The following is a 12,654-nucleotide window of genomic DNA, read 5'->3' as shown; positions in this document are numbered from 1 at the left end:
TGTTCCCCCAGTCCTCTCCAAAACTATTGGAATGGCAAAGTAAATTCCTTTGTATTTGTTGTGTACTGATGACATGTGGGTAGTAGGCTAGATTACGGGTCTTTAAAAAAAATCAATCAAGTAATGGTGTCTTTACAGGTCTTAAAAAAAAAAAACAATCAAGCAGTTGCAGTTGATCCAAAATGCCGCTGAGTCCGGAGTTCTAATACAGACCAGGAAACTAGACCACATCACACATGTCTTCAAATCATGACACTGGCATTCCAGTGAATCAAATAATTGATTTGAAAATCTTGCTGCTGATCTCTAAATGGTCTTGGACTAAAATACATGCAAGACGTATCCAGACTCCTTAAGGTCATCCGGGACAGGCCTCTTGTGTGTCCCCAGAACCAGAACCAAACAAAGTGAAGCAGCATTTAGTTACTATGCTCTTCATCTGTGGAACAAACTCCCAGAATACCTGAGGTCTGCTCAAACTTCCAGCTCATTTAAATCAGCGCTGAAAACATTTTTGCTTACTGCAGCATTCTCATGAATCGAATCTTTATTCTCTTGTTTTAATCCCCATTTTAATCTAATCACTTTCGATCATTTTATTCTGATTTTTGAAATGTCGCGATATTTTGTTTCACTTTCTGTAATGCTTTTAATGTTTTATGTAAAGCACTTTGAATTGTCTTGTAAATGAAATCTGATATACAAATAATCTTGCCTCGTCTTAAAATCAAAAGGGGATTTTCTCTCAAAGGTTAGAAGTCCAGCTTTTATTTCCTGGTATTACATCTCGATGTGTGAAACAACTCAGGACAGAGCACCTTTTGTTTGAAGCCACGCAATTTTCAAGTAAGCAAACTATTGGAATGGACATTATTAAATTTACCAAAAGTGAATCAACCAGTCTAAGAAGAACTTCCAATTTTTTCCCCCTCATGAAGCCATTTGTTGTGTTGGCAGTGTGTTTAGGGTCATTCTTGTTGCACTGTGAAGCTTCTCCCGGTTAATTTGGATACATTTTTGCGAACATTGCCAGACAAAATGGTTTTGTTTTGTAGGAGTTCATTCTGCTGCAACCATCATGAGTTTCATCACCAATAAAGACTTCTAAAGAAGAAATGTACAGGCCGTATCACAAGATGAAAAGCACTCATCAACAAAAATAGTCAGAAGGCCAGATTGGATTTTGCAAAGAAGTAGAAGGATGAACCACAAAAGTTATGGAACACAAGTTTTATGGACTGATGAGATCAAGATGAACCTCTTCCAGTGACGTGATGGAAAGGCCAAAGTGTGGAGAAAGAACGGATCTGAAACATACAATCTCATCTGTGAAGAATGGTGTCAGTCATGTCATGGCTTGGACTTGTATGGCTGCTTCTGGAACGGGCTCACTACTCTTTATTGATGATGTAAGTCATGATGGCATTGGCAGTAGCAGAATCAATTCTGGAGTCTACAAAACAATTTTGTCTGGTTTTTCAAAATTGCAAAATGGATTTACCCAGGCCTGATGTGTGTGCAAAGTTTCATGAGTTTTCATGCACGTTTACACCCTCAAAATCAGCATTGTTTTATTTGCCGAACTGTCTGTTGCCACGGCAATAGCTGCATCCAAACTAATTAGGAGAAGCTTCATCGTGCAACAAGACAATGGCCCCAAAAGACAATAAAAAGACTTCATCGTGGGGTGGGGGGGAGTTGTAAGATCTTAGACTGACCAAGTCACCAAACCTTAACCCCATAGAGCATGCATGTTACCTCCTGAAGATAAGACTGAAGGGAGCCCCCTAGAAACAAATGAGAACTGAAGGAGGCTGCAGTAAAGGCCTGGAAAAGTTTTTCAAATAAAGAAAGCAACAGTGTGTTGAAGTCAATGGCTCGCAGGCTTGATGCAGTTGTAAGGATTATCAAACAAAAGGCGCTCTGTCCTGACTCGTTGAACACATCTCGATGTAAATAGCATGAAATAAAAGCTGGAATTCTGAACCTTTGTGTGGTATTCATCTTTTCATAGGAGACCCAAATGTTTTCAGTATACAACAAAAACAAAAGAAACTGACCTTGGTGTTCCAATACTTTTGGAGGGGACTGCAAATAAGGTCCAGTGAGGCTGCGTTTCCCAACCTTAATTGAACCAAGTCATGGGAATCACTGCTTTTAAGACATGTCTTAAAATGTCTGGACAACCTCAATGGCCTCTGACCTCACAAATGCTCAGAAATTCCAACAGACACCCTCCAAAATACAAACTAGTCTTCCCAGAAGGTGCAAGGCCAACTGTTGTAGGCGCAACCAACCACAGATTTTCCTCAACCATAGTTATTGCCCATAAACGTTTTATTCTGCCTGCCCGAGTCACAGACGCGCATATGAAATCCATTATTGGCAGACATTCAAAGCACATTGATCCCCAAATCCTCTGCGGGTCACTTAATCACCTTAAGTGGTGTTTAGACTTTCCCCCGACACTTTCTGGCTGGAGGATACGCCACATAACAACGGATCGGAACGTATCCTCCATGCAAACCGGGTGTGCCCCCCTTCACTGTCGCTCTTGAAGGAAAACTCCCCAACCTGCTCAGCATGCTTCACACTCGGAATAGCATGTGGGTCATTGCCAGCTCAGGAGAGTTGACGTGAGCTTACCAGCGACTGAGGCTTACGACGCCGGCGTGGCTTTGATGGGCGTCGCACATACATCACTAGAGCGGCTTTGAGAGGGGGGGGCCCTCACAGGAAGGACCCCCCACCGGTCGTGCATATTTCCTGTTCTGAAGGCCTTGTGACTGGCTAAGCTTGTTTGTTTGAAGGTTTTGGATGCATTACAAGAAAAAAAAATCTTTTTTAATAAGAGCCTTTTTACCGTGCAAGATGGATATTGCACAGGTGTGCTTTAAAGATGTTTCAACCAATGAGATTGCAGAGCTGCCTCCCCTTCTCGGGGCTTGCCTATATAAGCGACATGAGCTATGAATAGCCAACCTGGAGTTGCACACGCCGATACATGTGCTCATTGTGTTTCATTCATCCCCCTTAGTGAGTCGTTGCCACAATCCCCTCATGCACAAGACCCTGACTTTATAAAGACGAACGAGGCCACGTGATCATTGATTAAAAAAAAATTATTAAAAAAAATAGGCCTACTGCGTGTTACTTAGCAGGACTGATTGATCGATTGGTTCGATCGGCGGGTGTTTTCTAATGCCATTTCTGTACCTCGCAGTCGTAGAGGTCTGTTAGCTGGTCGATGATCCACTCCTCCAGGTTGAGTCTTTTCCTCAGTTCCTTGCGGTCGTATTTGACGGTGACGCGACCCTGCTTGCGAACGGGGGTCTCCGGCTCCTCCGTGGTGCCGGCCGGCGTCTGGAAATACACCCGGGGCTGGGGGCTCGTCTCCGGGCTGGTGACGGCCGCCATGCTCGCTCGGTTCGGCGGAGGGCTTGACTAGAGAGATCCGATCCAAGCCCCCGGGCCGGTGGTGCTGAAAGAGGGGGTGGCGGGGGAGCGGGGCGGACAAACACGAGGCGATCGACGCTCGATTCTTGTCCTTCTAAAAAAAAAAAATGCTGCTAAAATGAGGAGTTGCCTTTGTTGTCCGGGCTGCAGAAGAAAACACCCCCACGTCCGAAGAGTAACCGGCTTATTGGCCTATTTACAGCATGCAAACTCAGCTTACATAAAAAGGAAGGCAGTCAACTCTTCTTTATCCAGTACAAAGAGAAAGCCAACGTCCCTCTAGCTCTGTTTCTCCCTCCCTCCCTCTCTTTCTTTCTCTCTCTCTTTTCTTTCCACGCGTCCCCTGGAGATGTGCGTGTGCGTGTTTTCGTTCTCTGTATGGACAAGAGAGCAACTGACGTAGCCCCAGAGAGGAAAAGGAATACTGTAGACTATAAATGTGGACTTTTTGTCTCCTCCTTAAAAGTCAGTCCACACCCACTTGTATGCATCGTGGACCCTTTTCATCTACACCCGCTTTTTTCTTCAGACTCAAATCAACATTCACGTGACACCCACCGCCTCCCAAAAAAAATGTTTACTTTGAATTTCCTAATCTCTGACAGTTTACAGTCTTCCAAAAGCGTCCTCAGTTACTTATCACGAGTGTGACTGGGTTTTTTTTTTGGCAAGCTACAGTTACCCACAATGCACAGCGCACATGTGCCCAAGGGTTTCACTGCCACACAAGCACTTCCTTGTGATGCCGAAAAAACGAGATCTGTTATCGGTCCAAGTTTCGGAGATGTACATCTGCTTAATCTAACGACAGCCATCTGATGCATTCAAAAACATTACTTTTTCCAATATAGAGTCTCGGTTATCCACACCCTGGCCATGCTAATCTACAGAAGGACGTTCCACCTTTAATCCAAAAGGCTACTTCAATTCTGTATTTGAGGTGTTAATGATGAATAGGAGGATTGAACACCTCAAATTTATAACTGAAAAGCATTTTGGGGTAACGTAGAATGTCAAACAAAACCACCATCAACATCAAGACAGAATTGTTTTGAAACATCTCCTGTATAGTACTAGGATTTTTACCGAATGATGTGACGTCACGTGTGCGGTATAACGTCTCGATTTGACACGGTGAGACTATTTTGGTATAGTAAAAAAAAAACATTGCACCACCATGTTTTCAAGTCGGTGAAGCGCTGCCGTGGTAGCAAGACAGAGAAACCTCAATTATTCATTGAGTATGTCTGAAATTTACGGTTGGGTGAGCACAAACGTGTACAAACAAGGGACACAAATCGACATACAAACTTGCTATTTTTAAACAAGCCACATGTGGTGCAGTCATCTCAGTTGTCGTATTAAAATTGGCCATATGTACACTTATAAATAGCCAAAGAATAATCTTTCAAAGTTCTTTTAGATTCATGTTGTTTAGATTCTGAATATTTGGCTTAGTCGAAAAGGAACAAGTTCGTTAATGCTGTTTCTTTTCCTAGTTGTGTTGAAAGTTTAGCCATAGTGTTAGGAGTCTTCCATCCACAGGAGGACGCTGTTAGCCAATGGATGTTATTGCAATGTGAGTAAGGATCCTTAGTTCATCCTTTTCTACTTTCATAATTCACACTTCCCCAACAGTTGATATTGTTCCGAGTATTACTTTGCAGCATTGATGACAGACAAGTCTTTCGGTTTGAATTCAAGACAGAAAGCGTAACTGCAGTACAATGGTGCCTTGAGATACGGCGACAGAGCCGATTTAAGATTTTTTCGGGATATGAGCGAATGTTCGGCTGATTTTATTATTTTTTTGCGTTGATTTGTTTATTCAAACTTGCAATGTAGCGAGTAAATCACATTTCGAACCTCATCAACCCAATAAGGTATGCGTGCTGGGCGCATTGTTGGTAAAGGCCACTAGATGACAGTGCAATCTCAATTGTTGGCAGATTTTTTCAGATTCCAAGCGTGTGCGTGTGCGTATGTGTTTAGGCAGTGTAAGAACTGAATATGTCTGTGTCTCCACACAATGTGTCTTTGTGGCTCCTCCCTGGATCTGTTGGGAGGAAAAATCCGGCTGTCGCTGGACTCAAATGCATAAATAGAGAGAAGTGGGTGAAGATCTCTCGATCGCCAGCCAGTCACGGTTCCTCTTTAACATAACAACTCTCCTTGTCTTTTCATCAAACACTTCACCAATAGGCCATTCTATTTTTTGGGTGACTTTCAAATGGTGAAAGCTGTGCTGCTTTTGTCGCATTTATCACAGCAAAAAAAAAAGACTCAAAATCCATTATGTACATATGCTATCAATTTAATTGATACTGTACTGTATATAGCTACATTTTGCATCCCACTTATACTTTCGTGTGTGTGTGTGTTTCATTAGCAGAGAGATGATGGAGGAGGGTAGAGAGGTCAAGAAATGCAGAAGAAACAGAGAGCGGGCTGGACCAGTCTATTCAGAGCACAGGTGCTTGCACTTCAACACAAAATAATCATGCCTGTGTGCCACAGCAACACAATGTCCCTGCTTATGCACGTGGCACTTTGCCGCCGAGAGGATGCAAATGCCCATGCTGATTTTGCCTGCTTCATCGTAAATGCCATGCGCCGTATGTTTGTGACACGTCCCGTCGTCCTTCCTCGTCGGGTCAAAGAAAAAGCTCAGTAAGTCAGCGGGCTGCCACATAGCAGACATTCCTGCCGCGTGTAGTTGGGGAGTCGGAGAAGGGACGATGCGGTGGCCAAGAAAAATCTGGTCTGTGAGTGTTTTACGTGAGGACCGTGTTGTAATGTTGCCTGGCAGCAAGATTTAGACAGAGCTGGATTGCATGCGTGTGTTGTTTGTGTCCCAAGAATATTTATGGAGGAAATGTACCTGCTTGACCCACAGTTACTTGTTAACATTGGACCTACAGCGTTTAAGGTCCCCATAAAGTGAAAATAAATGTCTTCTTAAGTTGACATACCGCAGAAGAGAAGTGTCAGAAGTACACAAAAAGAGGATTAAAATTGGTGAAAAATTCAAGCCGTTCTCTCCACTCGCCGTGACATGTGCGCACTCATTGACAACGAGGCGCTCCAAAGCAGCCATGACAGCCCGAAGCCCCGGCCCACATTCTGGCTGTCAAGTCAGAGTTTAAAAGTTAAAAAAAAAAGAAGAAAAAATTCATCACTCTTCCATCTTGCTCCATGTGGTGTGCGTGCACTCATGGGCGACAATAAGGCGTTCTAAAGCAGCCATGCCAGTGGGCATATCCGAAGGGAAGATGTATTGTCGGGATGTAGGCATATCTATAGCTAAATAAATGCACGTGATGATGTCGAACAACCGCTAATCTGAATGAAAGCGCTCAAATTCTTGTGCAGTGGATGAAGGATGACCCCAAAGTGCGTCACCCATGCCCCAAAAGTCGGGAAAACTAAAACGCTACAAAACAGTTTTAAAGCTGTATTCCACAATCGAGTACGATCAGTTCTCAGTCTTTGCCAATGGTGTTGGTAAAATGTGCACATTTTCAAGTGACAGCAAATCCAACGCCTTACTTTTTCCAGTTAACTTTCTACGAGTAATAGCACAAAACATTACTACGTCGACCATATTCTCTTCTATTTGAAGGTGAAATAAGTCCTTCAAAAAGTTGCACCTTTCACTCTCAACGGCAGTTGCAGTTAACCACCTCCAGGTCGAAGCAGTGAGAAAGAAATGGACAAGACTTACATAAACAGCACATACTTCTCAGCAGAGATGGCAAATTCAAATCCAGAAAGTAAAAACGTTGCCACAATTTGTCTTGAGCCGCAGGTGCTTCTAATCAACTGAGCTCGCTTACCTGCCGCTTGAGTAGAAGCACTTGGATGTAAGTAAAGTAACTTCTAAAAGAGCTTTACTTTTAAAATCAAGTAATAAGTAAAGTAACTAAGTTATTTTTTAAAAGCAAATAATCTGTGAAGTAACTAACTGACTTTTCCGGTCTTTGCACATTTTCATCAATTATCTTCAAACATGTGTAATGTCTTTTAAAACAAATCTCAGAATTTCCAAGAAGTACTGCATCTACTTGAACAATAAGTAAACCCAAGATTTTCTTGACAACAATATGGTCTATGCGCCTTCGCTAGTCTAAACTCGGCAGTCTGATTAATATTACATTTGTGGAGTATGAGTTAAGTAGTAAAAGCCACCTGTTTTTAGCCATCTCAGAGGGCGGCCATTTTGTCACTTTCTGTCGCCCGAAAATGACATCACAGTTGCTCAGGTAACAACCAATCATGGCTTGGCTTCATAAAACAGGTGAGCTGTTATTTGTTCGTTACCTGAGCAACTGTGATCTCATTTTCAGTCGACAGAAATGACAAAATGGCCACCCCATGAGATGGCCAAAAACGGGTGGATTTTGTTGCTTAACTCACATTGCACAAACGCAATATTAATCAGAATGTCGCGTTTAGACTAGGGAAGGCACATATTGCAAAGATTTTTTGGGGTGGTTGACTTCCACTTTAAAGGGGGGAATGAGCACCCCCATGCAAAAGTTAATCTCTAAAAGTCTTGTTTTACGTCGCACACACAACTGTCTGCAAGTATAGACTCACACGCATCGCATATCACAGTTAGTTGATTTTGGGAAGCTGCTGCTCAGCAGCTGCTGATGTGGGCGAGCTGGGCTCGGAATGTACATTTTGTTCCCGCACTCTCCAGAAAGCCTCATTAAGGACTTTAATGACACCGCGTCAAACGCGACAAGCGCTGCTGCTAACTTACATCAAAAGAAAGTCAGCACATTTTAGGGCACTCCAGTGACACTTGAGGGGCCACAAGGAGGAGACAAAGAAAAACACTCCTCCTTTTTGACGTAAAACTCCGCCAACTTCAGTCCGACGTTGTTGCTCTGTCTCTCTTCTTGTCTTCTGGATTTTTTTTTTTTTTTTTTTTTTAGTCCAGCCCCACAGAAAACATGCTGGGAGGAGAAGAAAAAGAAGAGGAGGAGGGAGGAAGCTGAGAAAGTTGGGGAGGGAGTGAAGGCTTCGAGCAGATGGGAGGACGGAAGGAACGGATCTCTCCTTGGGCTCAAGTGTGCGATTAAAGGATCCTGCGCGAATCAACGAAAGCGGGTCAAGACCGCCCTGCAATCAAGTTTGGGTACCCGCGTGCGCGCTGCCGCGTGGCGTGGACGCGCCCCGGGAGCGGAGTGTCGTCCGTCACCCTTCCACTCCCACTCGTCATGTTTTTCCTCCGAAGTCTCTCGGAGTGCCTGTGACTTGTGTCGGAAGCCCAACTGGCCCGAGAGCGCGCTCCGGAAGAGAGAAGTCGAAGAAGCCCGCGTCGCCATATCCGCGGTTGCCGCCTCCCGAGGAGCGCCGCTCGCCTTCGCCGGCATTAAGGCGTTGGCACCCGGGCAGAGTCCCTCGCCATGGCCGGGGCCAAGCCGGGAGTCCACGCGCTGCAGCTCAAACCCGTGTCCGTCCATGAAGCGCTCAAGAAGGGGGGGAAATTCATCAAATGGGACGAGGTGAGGGGGGCAACCCAGCTCTGACAACGTTGTTTGATTTTTGTCAAGTTGTTTAGTTGAACGAGTCTTTAAATTTGTGTGTGTCATGGTGTGATTGTGACACTGCAGGGCGAATTTGTGGCCTGACAGCCCGCCTTGGCAGGTTGTGTGTGAAGTGCAGGTGTGTGCAAACCTTCAACACAGACGCCAACAATTGGCAAGTGTGTGTTAATGAGAATCAGCCCCAGAAAGTTCGCCTCCGGTTGCCAGCAGTCAAGCAGCAGTGCTTGAATGTGTGTGTTGTGCTCCAATCTCGTCAAGCCGGTTCTCCTCAGGCTCTTTTTCACTCCAGCCGCCCCCCAACTGCCTTTTTCCTCATCAGCTACTTTTATCGAGGTAACCCACCCGAATGGAGGGCTACGTCTCATTAGGTACACCAGCACCCACCGATGGCCACATTGGAGCCACATAACAAATATTTTTTACCTTGGCGGTTGTAATGTGCAGTGGCATATTGCATCATACTGAGAAGTGTTCCTCTTTTGTAGTTATGCTAAACCGGAATATTGTAAATATCAGCGTCATTATTGATCCAAAAGGTAACATTGGTGACAGAGCTGTTGTAGCGATTGTTGTTTGGCAACACTGGCATGGGGCCATTGGGGTCATTTTGCTGACAGGCTTCTCCATGGAGCACTAAAAGGTGTAAGAGGCAGTCAATGATTAACTGGGCAGCTGACTGACAGTCAAAGGACTGGGCCGGCGTATGACCGCCCGCCCGCCCGCCTTGTTGGGTTTACAACAGGAATATTTGCAAGGTTATACTTGATCACCATCAAATGGTTATTTTTAGCCGCCATTGTTTTTTCTTGCTCGTGCGAGCAAGCAGGTGAGCAGGCAAAGTGAGCTTCTGATGTTTCTACAGATAAACGGGTAGTCAAAAATGGTAGCGGTTGCTACGGTGATGAGCAAAGTTCGTTGGAATCTGGCTGGTGGCGTTTGCGATTTGCAAGGTTTGGGACGCTCTCGTTTGTGTGACGCGGGCAGAAACCAAACACACAAACCTTCCCTATGTAAAGATGTCATATGATTTGGCGCTTTCAAGGCCACAGGCCAAGCGTGTGAAACCGCGTTGTGTGTCCGCCACCGTCAAGTACAGACCCTTTTTCGGCTGTCCCGCGCGCGCACATGGGCGCAGTCTGGAGGTCGGGAGAAGTGTCTCGTCACGCAAGGCGACGGCTGCCATGTCATTTTGATTTCCTCCCCCTCCGAGAAACGTCTGATGGGGATTCCCAGGAAATGCTGGCAATTAAGCGCACTTAAGCGGAGAAACGCACCCGATGGCTTTCCCTTGCCTTTTGGGAAAAAAAAAAAAAAAAAAAAAAAACAACAACCTGTGCATCTTTACTCGGACGAGCGTGATCCGGTTGGGAAAACGCTAACATCAGCACTGAAAGCAGTTCGTGCAAAAAAGTCAGCCACGAAGCCTCGCGGGGGCTTCAGCGACCCGGGAATTTGTGACAGGCTTTTTTTTCCCCAAATAACTCAAATATTTGAGGCCCTCAATGACTAACGATGCCTTGCATGAAGCATGAACAACATTTTTCTTTTCTCACTGACAAAACACTAAGACGTTTTGCTCATCAGTGTCAAACTCGAGGATGGAGGAGGCAAATCCTTTTCGCCTCCTGTCATCTCAGTGCATGCACTCAATTAGTTGCACTTTAAAAGTTCCCAGAAGTTGACTTGCGTGTTCTTTTTGGGGAAACATCATCTCTTTTCCAATTAAAAGCAAACACATGAGTATCAATACCAAAGGGCAGCCTAACTCCAAGGAGCGATCCATGACAAGGCGGCGTGTATTTTTAGAAATGACTCTTTTCATTTCTTTTGTGTGTTTGTCCAAAATGCTTGTGACAAAATGAGCATGCCATCAACTGGAAAATCTTGGACAGAGTCCTTAAAGGACTTCGAGACATAGTGACTGCAGGCGCTGTGCTTTCTTCCAGGGATCTTTGATACCACTTTTTGGCAAACCCACACCAGTGCGAGTATTCACTCTTTGAGTACTCACCGATACTGAGCACCGATACCCGTAGCACTTTCGATGTATTTCACGCAATGACCAAATAATTGTGAGCAAAGACTTTTCTTTCTGATGAAGACAATGATTGCCTGCAGTATAGCTCTAACTACTGCCAGGGAGGACTTACTCGGTGTTGCCTTTAAGTTTCGGTAAATGGTGTCAACAGCCTCCACGAGAACGCGATAACCTTAAAGTGGAAGTCAACCCAAACATATTTTTTTCAAGAATATGTTCTTTGCAAGCCCACTAGTTGAAACAAGGCAATATGAAGTGTGAGTTAAGCAGCAAAATCCACCCCTTTTTAGTCATCTCCGGGGCCGGCCATTTTGTCACTTCTGTCGACTGAAAATGACATCACAACTGCTCAGGTAACGACCAATCACGGTTGACCTGTTTTCTGAAGCTGAGCCGTGATTGGTCATTGTGAGCAGTTGTGATGTCATTTTCAGTCGACAGAAGACAAAATGGCCGCCCCCGGAGATGGCTAAAAATGAGTGAATTTACACTTATTCCACAAACGCAATATTAATCGGAATGCATCAAATGTGTTTCAACTAGTGGGCCTGCTGGGAACATATTTTTGAAAAAAAAATGTTTGGGTTTGGCCACTATCAGTTTGATACCTGGCAGCGGTACTTGCCCATTCTTTGTTTACATGAAAATCCAATTTTTGCCCCGAGTTGTGCCTCCCCTCCAACGACTCATCACGCGATTGCCTCCCTGGCGTCCCTCATTCCACTTTTTTTTTCTTTTTCTTTCTATCTGTCAACCTTTCATACCTGCGCTGATATTTTCTCATCGCTTCCTCTTGGTTTTCTTGTCGAAACGTCGCGAAAACAGGTTGGCGTCACAACAGGTCCTCTGTTTCCTTAATAGCTTTGGGCATTCAGCTGCTTGGCACATCAAATGACACACGCACGCGCGCACAGATAATTGTGCACGCCGGAGTTGGGAGGCGGAGGAACGCATTCCAAATGAGCTTGCTTTCCTTTCTTTGGGCTCGTGTGCGTGTCTGCTAGGTGTGTGTGTGTTTGTGTGTTTTCACATCCAACAACTTCCTGCTACAGCTTGTCGGAGCCGGAGCCTTTTCATTCTCTCGATGAACTCCATCTCGGATTCGTTTGAAATAAACCCCCAAGCCCCCACCCATCCAAACGTCCGTTTGAGACACGGCCTGCCTCTGTCCAAATGAGTGCGGCAGTCTGAAAACTTGACGTGAAACAAAGCTCTCTCTGCCTGCCAGCTGACTTTGTTTGAGAGCTTGTTGGAACTTGCGAGCGGCTCCATTTTTTTTTTTTTTTTCTTCATTGCCCCTCGCCGTCCATGTGTGAACCTTTACTTCAGCCTGTGTCTAGTTTGCAGCCTGTTCCTCCCCACAGCGGAGCGCTGATCATAACTTCCCCTGATCTCGCTTTTCCCACAAAAGATGGCCGCTTAGAAGTGGGACTGATTCACTGGCGCCCGAGAGCTCGGCGTGTTCTGACACCGTGCTGACAAACGCCGCTGACAACGTGACGGAGGGGTGAGAAGCAAACGGATGGACGGGTGGCTTGTGGCTTGAAGGATGGAGGGGGTGGGGGGGGGGGGGATCAGGGCGGAAGGGTCTGGGCGGGGGGT

General features: G+C 45.3%; 2 protein-coding genes across 4 annotated transcripts in view; one reads left to right on the top strand and one right to left on the bottom strand.

Moving 5' to 3' along the window:
• Positions 1-4,052, bottom strand: part of ppp1r14bb (protein phosphatase 1, regulatory (inhibitor) subunit 14Bb) — a 15,758-nt gene extending 11,706 nt beyond the window's left edge. The window contains exon 1 of the mRNA XM_086054978.1: positions 3,217-4,052. Coding sequence (XP_085911104.1) covers positions 3,217-3,417 — 201 coding nt within the window. The 5' untranslated portion in view covers positions 3,418-4,052. The remainder of the gene's footprint in view (positions 1-3,216) is intronic.
• Positions 1-12,654, top strand: part of plcb3 (phospholipase C, beta 3 (phosphatidylinositol-specific)) — a 52,828-nt gene that overhangs the window by 12,304 nt on the left and 27,870 nt on the right. The window contains exon 3 of one of the 3 annotated variants that reach the window (XM_086054939.1): positions 5,846-5,929. In XM_086054939.1, the coding sequence (XP_085911065.1) occupies positions 5,882-5,929 (48 nt within the window). In that variant the 5' untranslated portion in view covers positions 5,846-5,881. Of the gene's footprint in view, positions 1-5,845; positions 5,930-8,397; positions 8,973-9,201; positions 9,348-12,654 lie in introns of those variants that run through there. The other 2 variants (XM_086054924.1, XM_086054915.1) reach the window with 2 other exon arrangements.

This window comes from Filicampus tigris, chromosome 2, assembly GCF_054856515.1.
Source record: "Filicampus tigris isolate MCC_2025a chromosome 2, RoL_Ftig_1.0, whole genome shotgun sequence".
Classification (NCBI taxonomy): domain Eukaryota; kingdom Metazoa; phylum Chordata; class Actinopteri; order Syngnathiformes; family Syngnathidae; genus Filicampus; species Filicampus tigris.
Note: the sequence above shows the minus strand (reverse complement) of the source record. Positions and strands in the feature narration are given on the sequence as shown.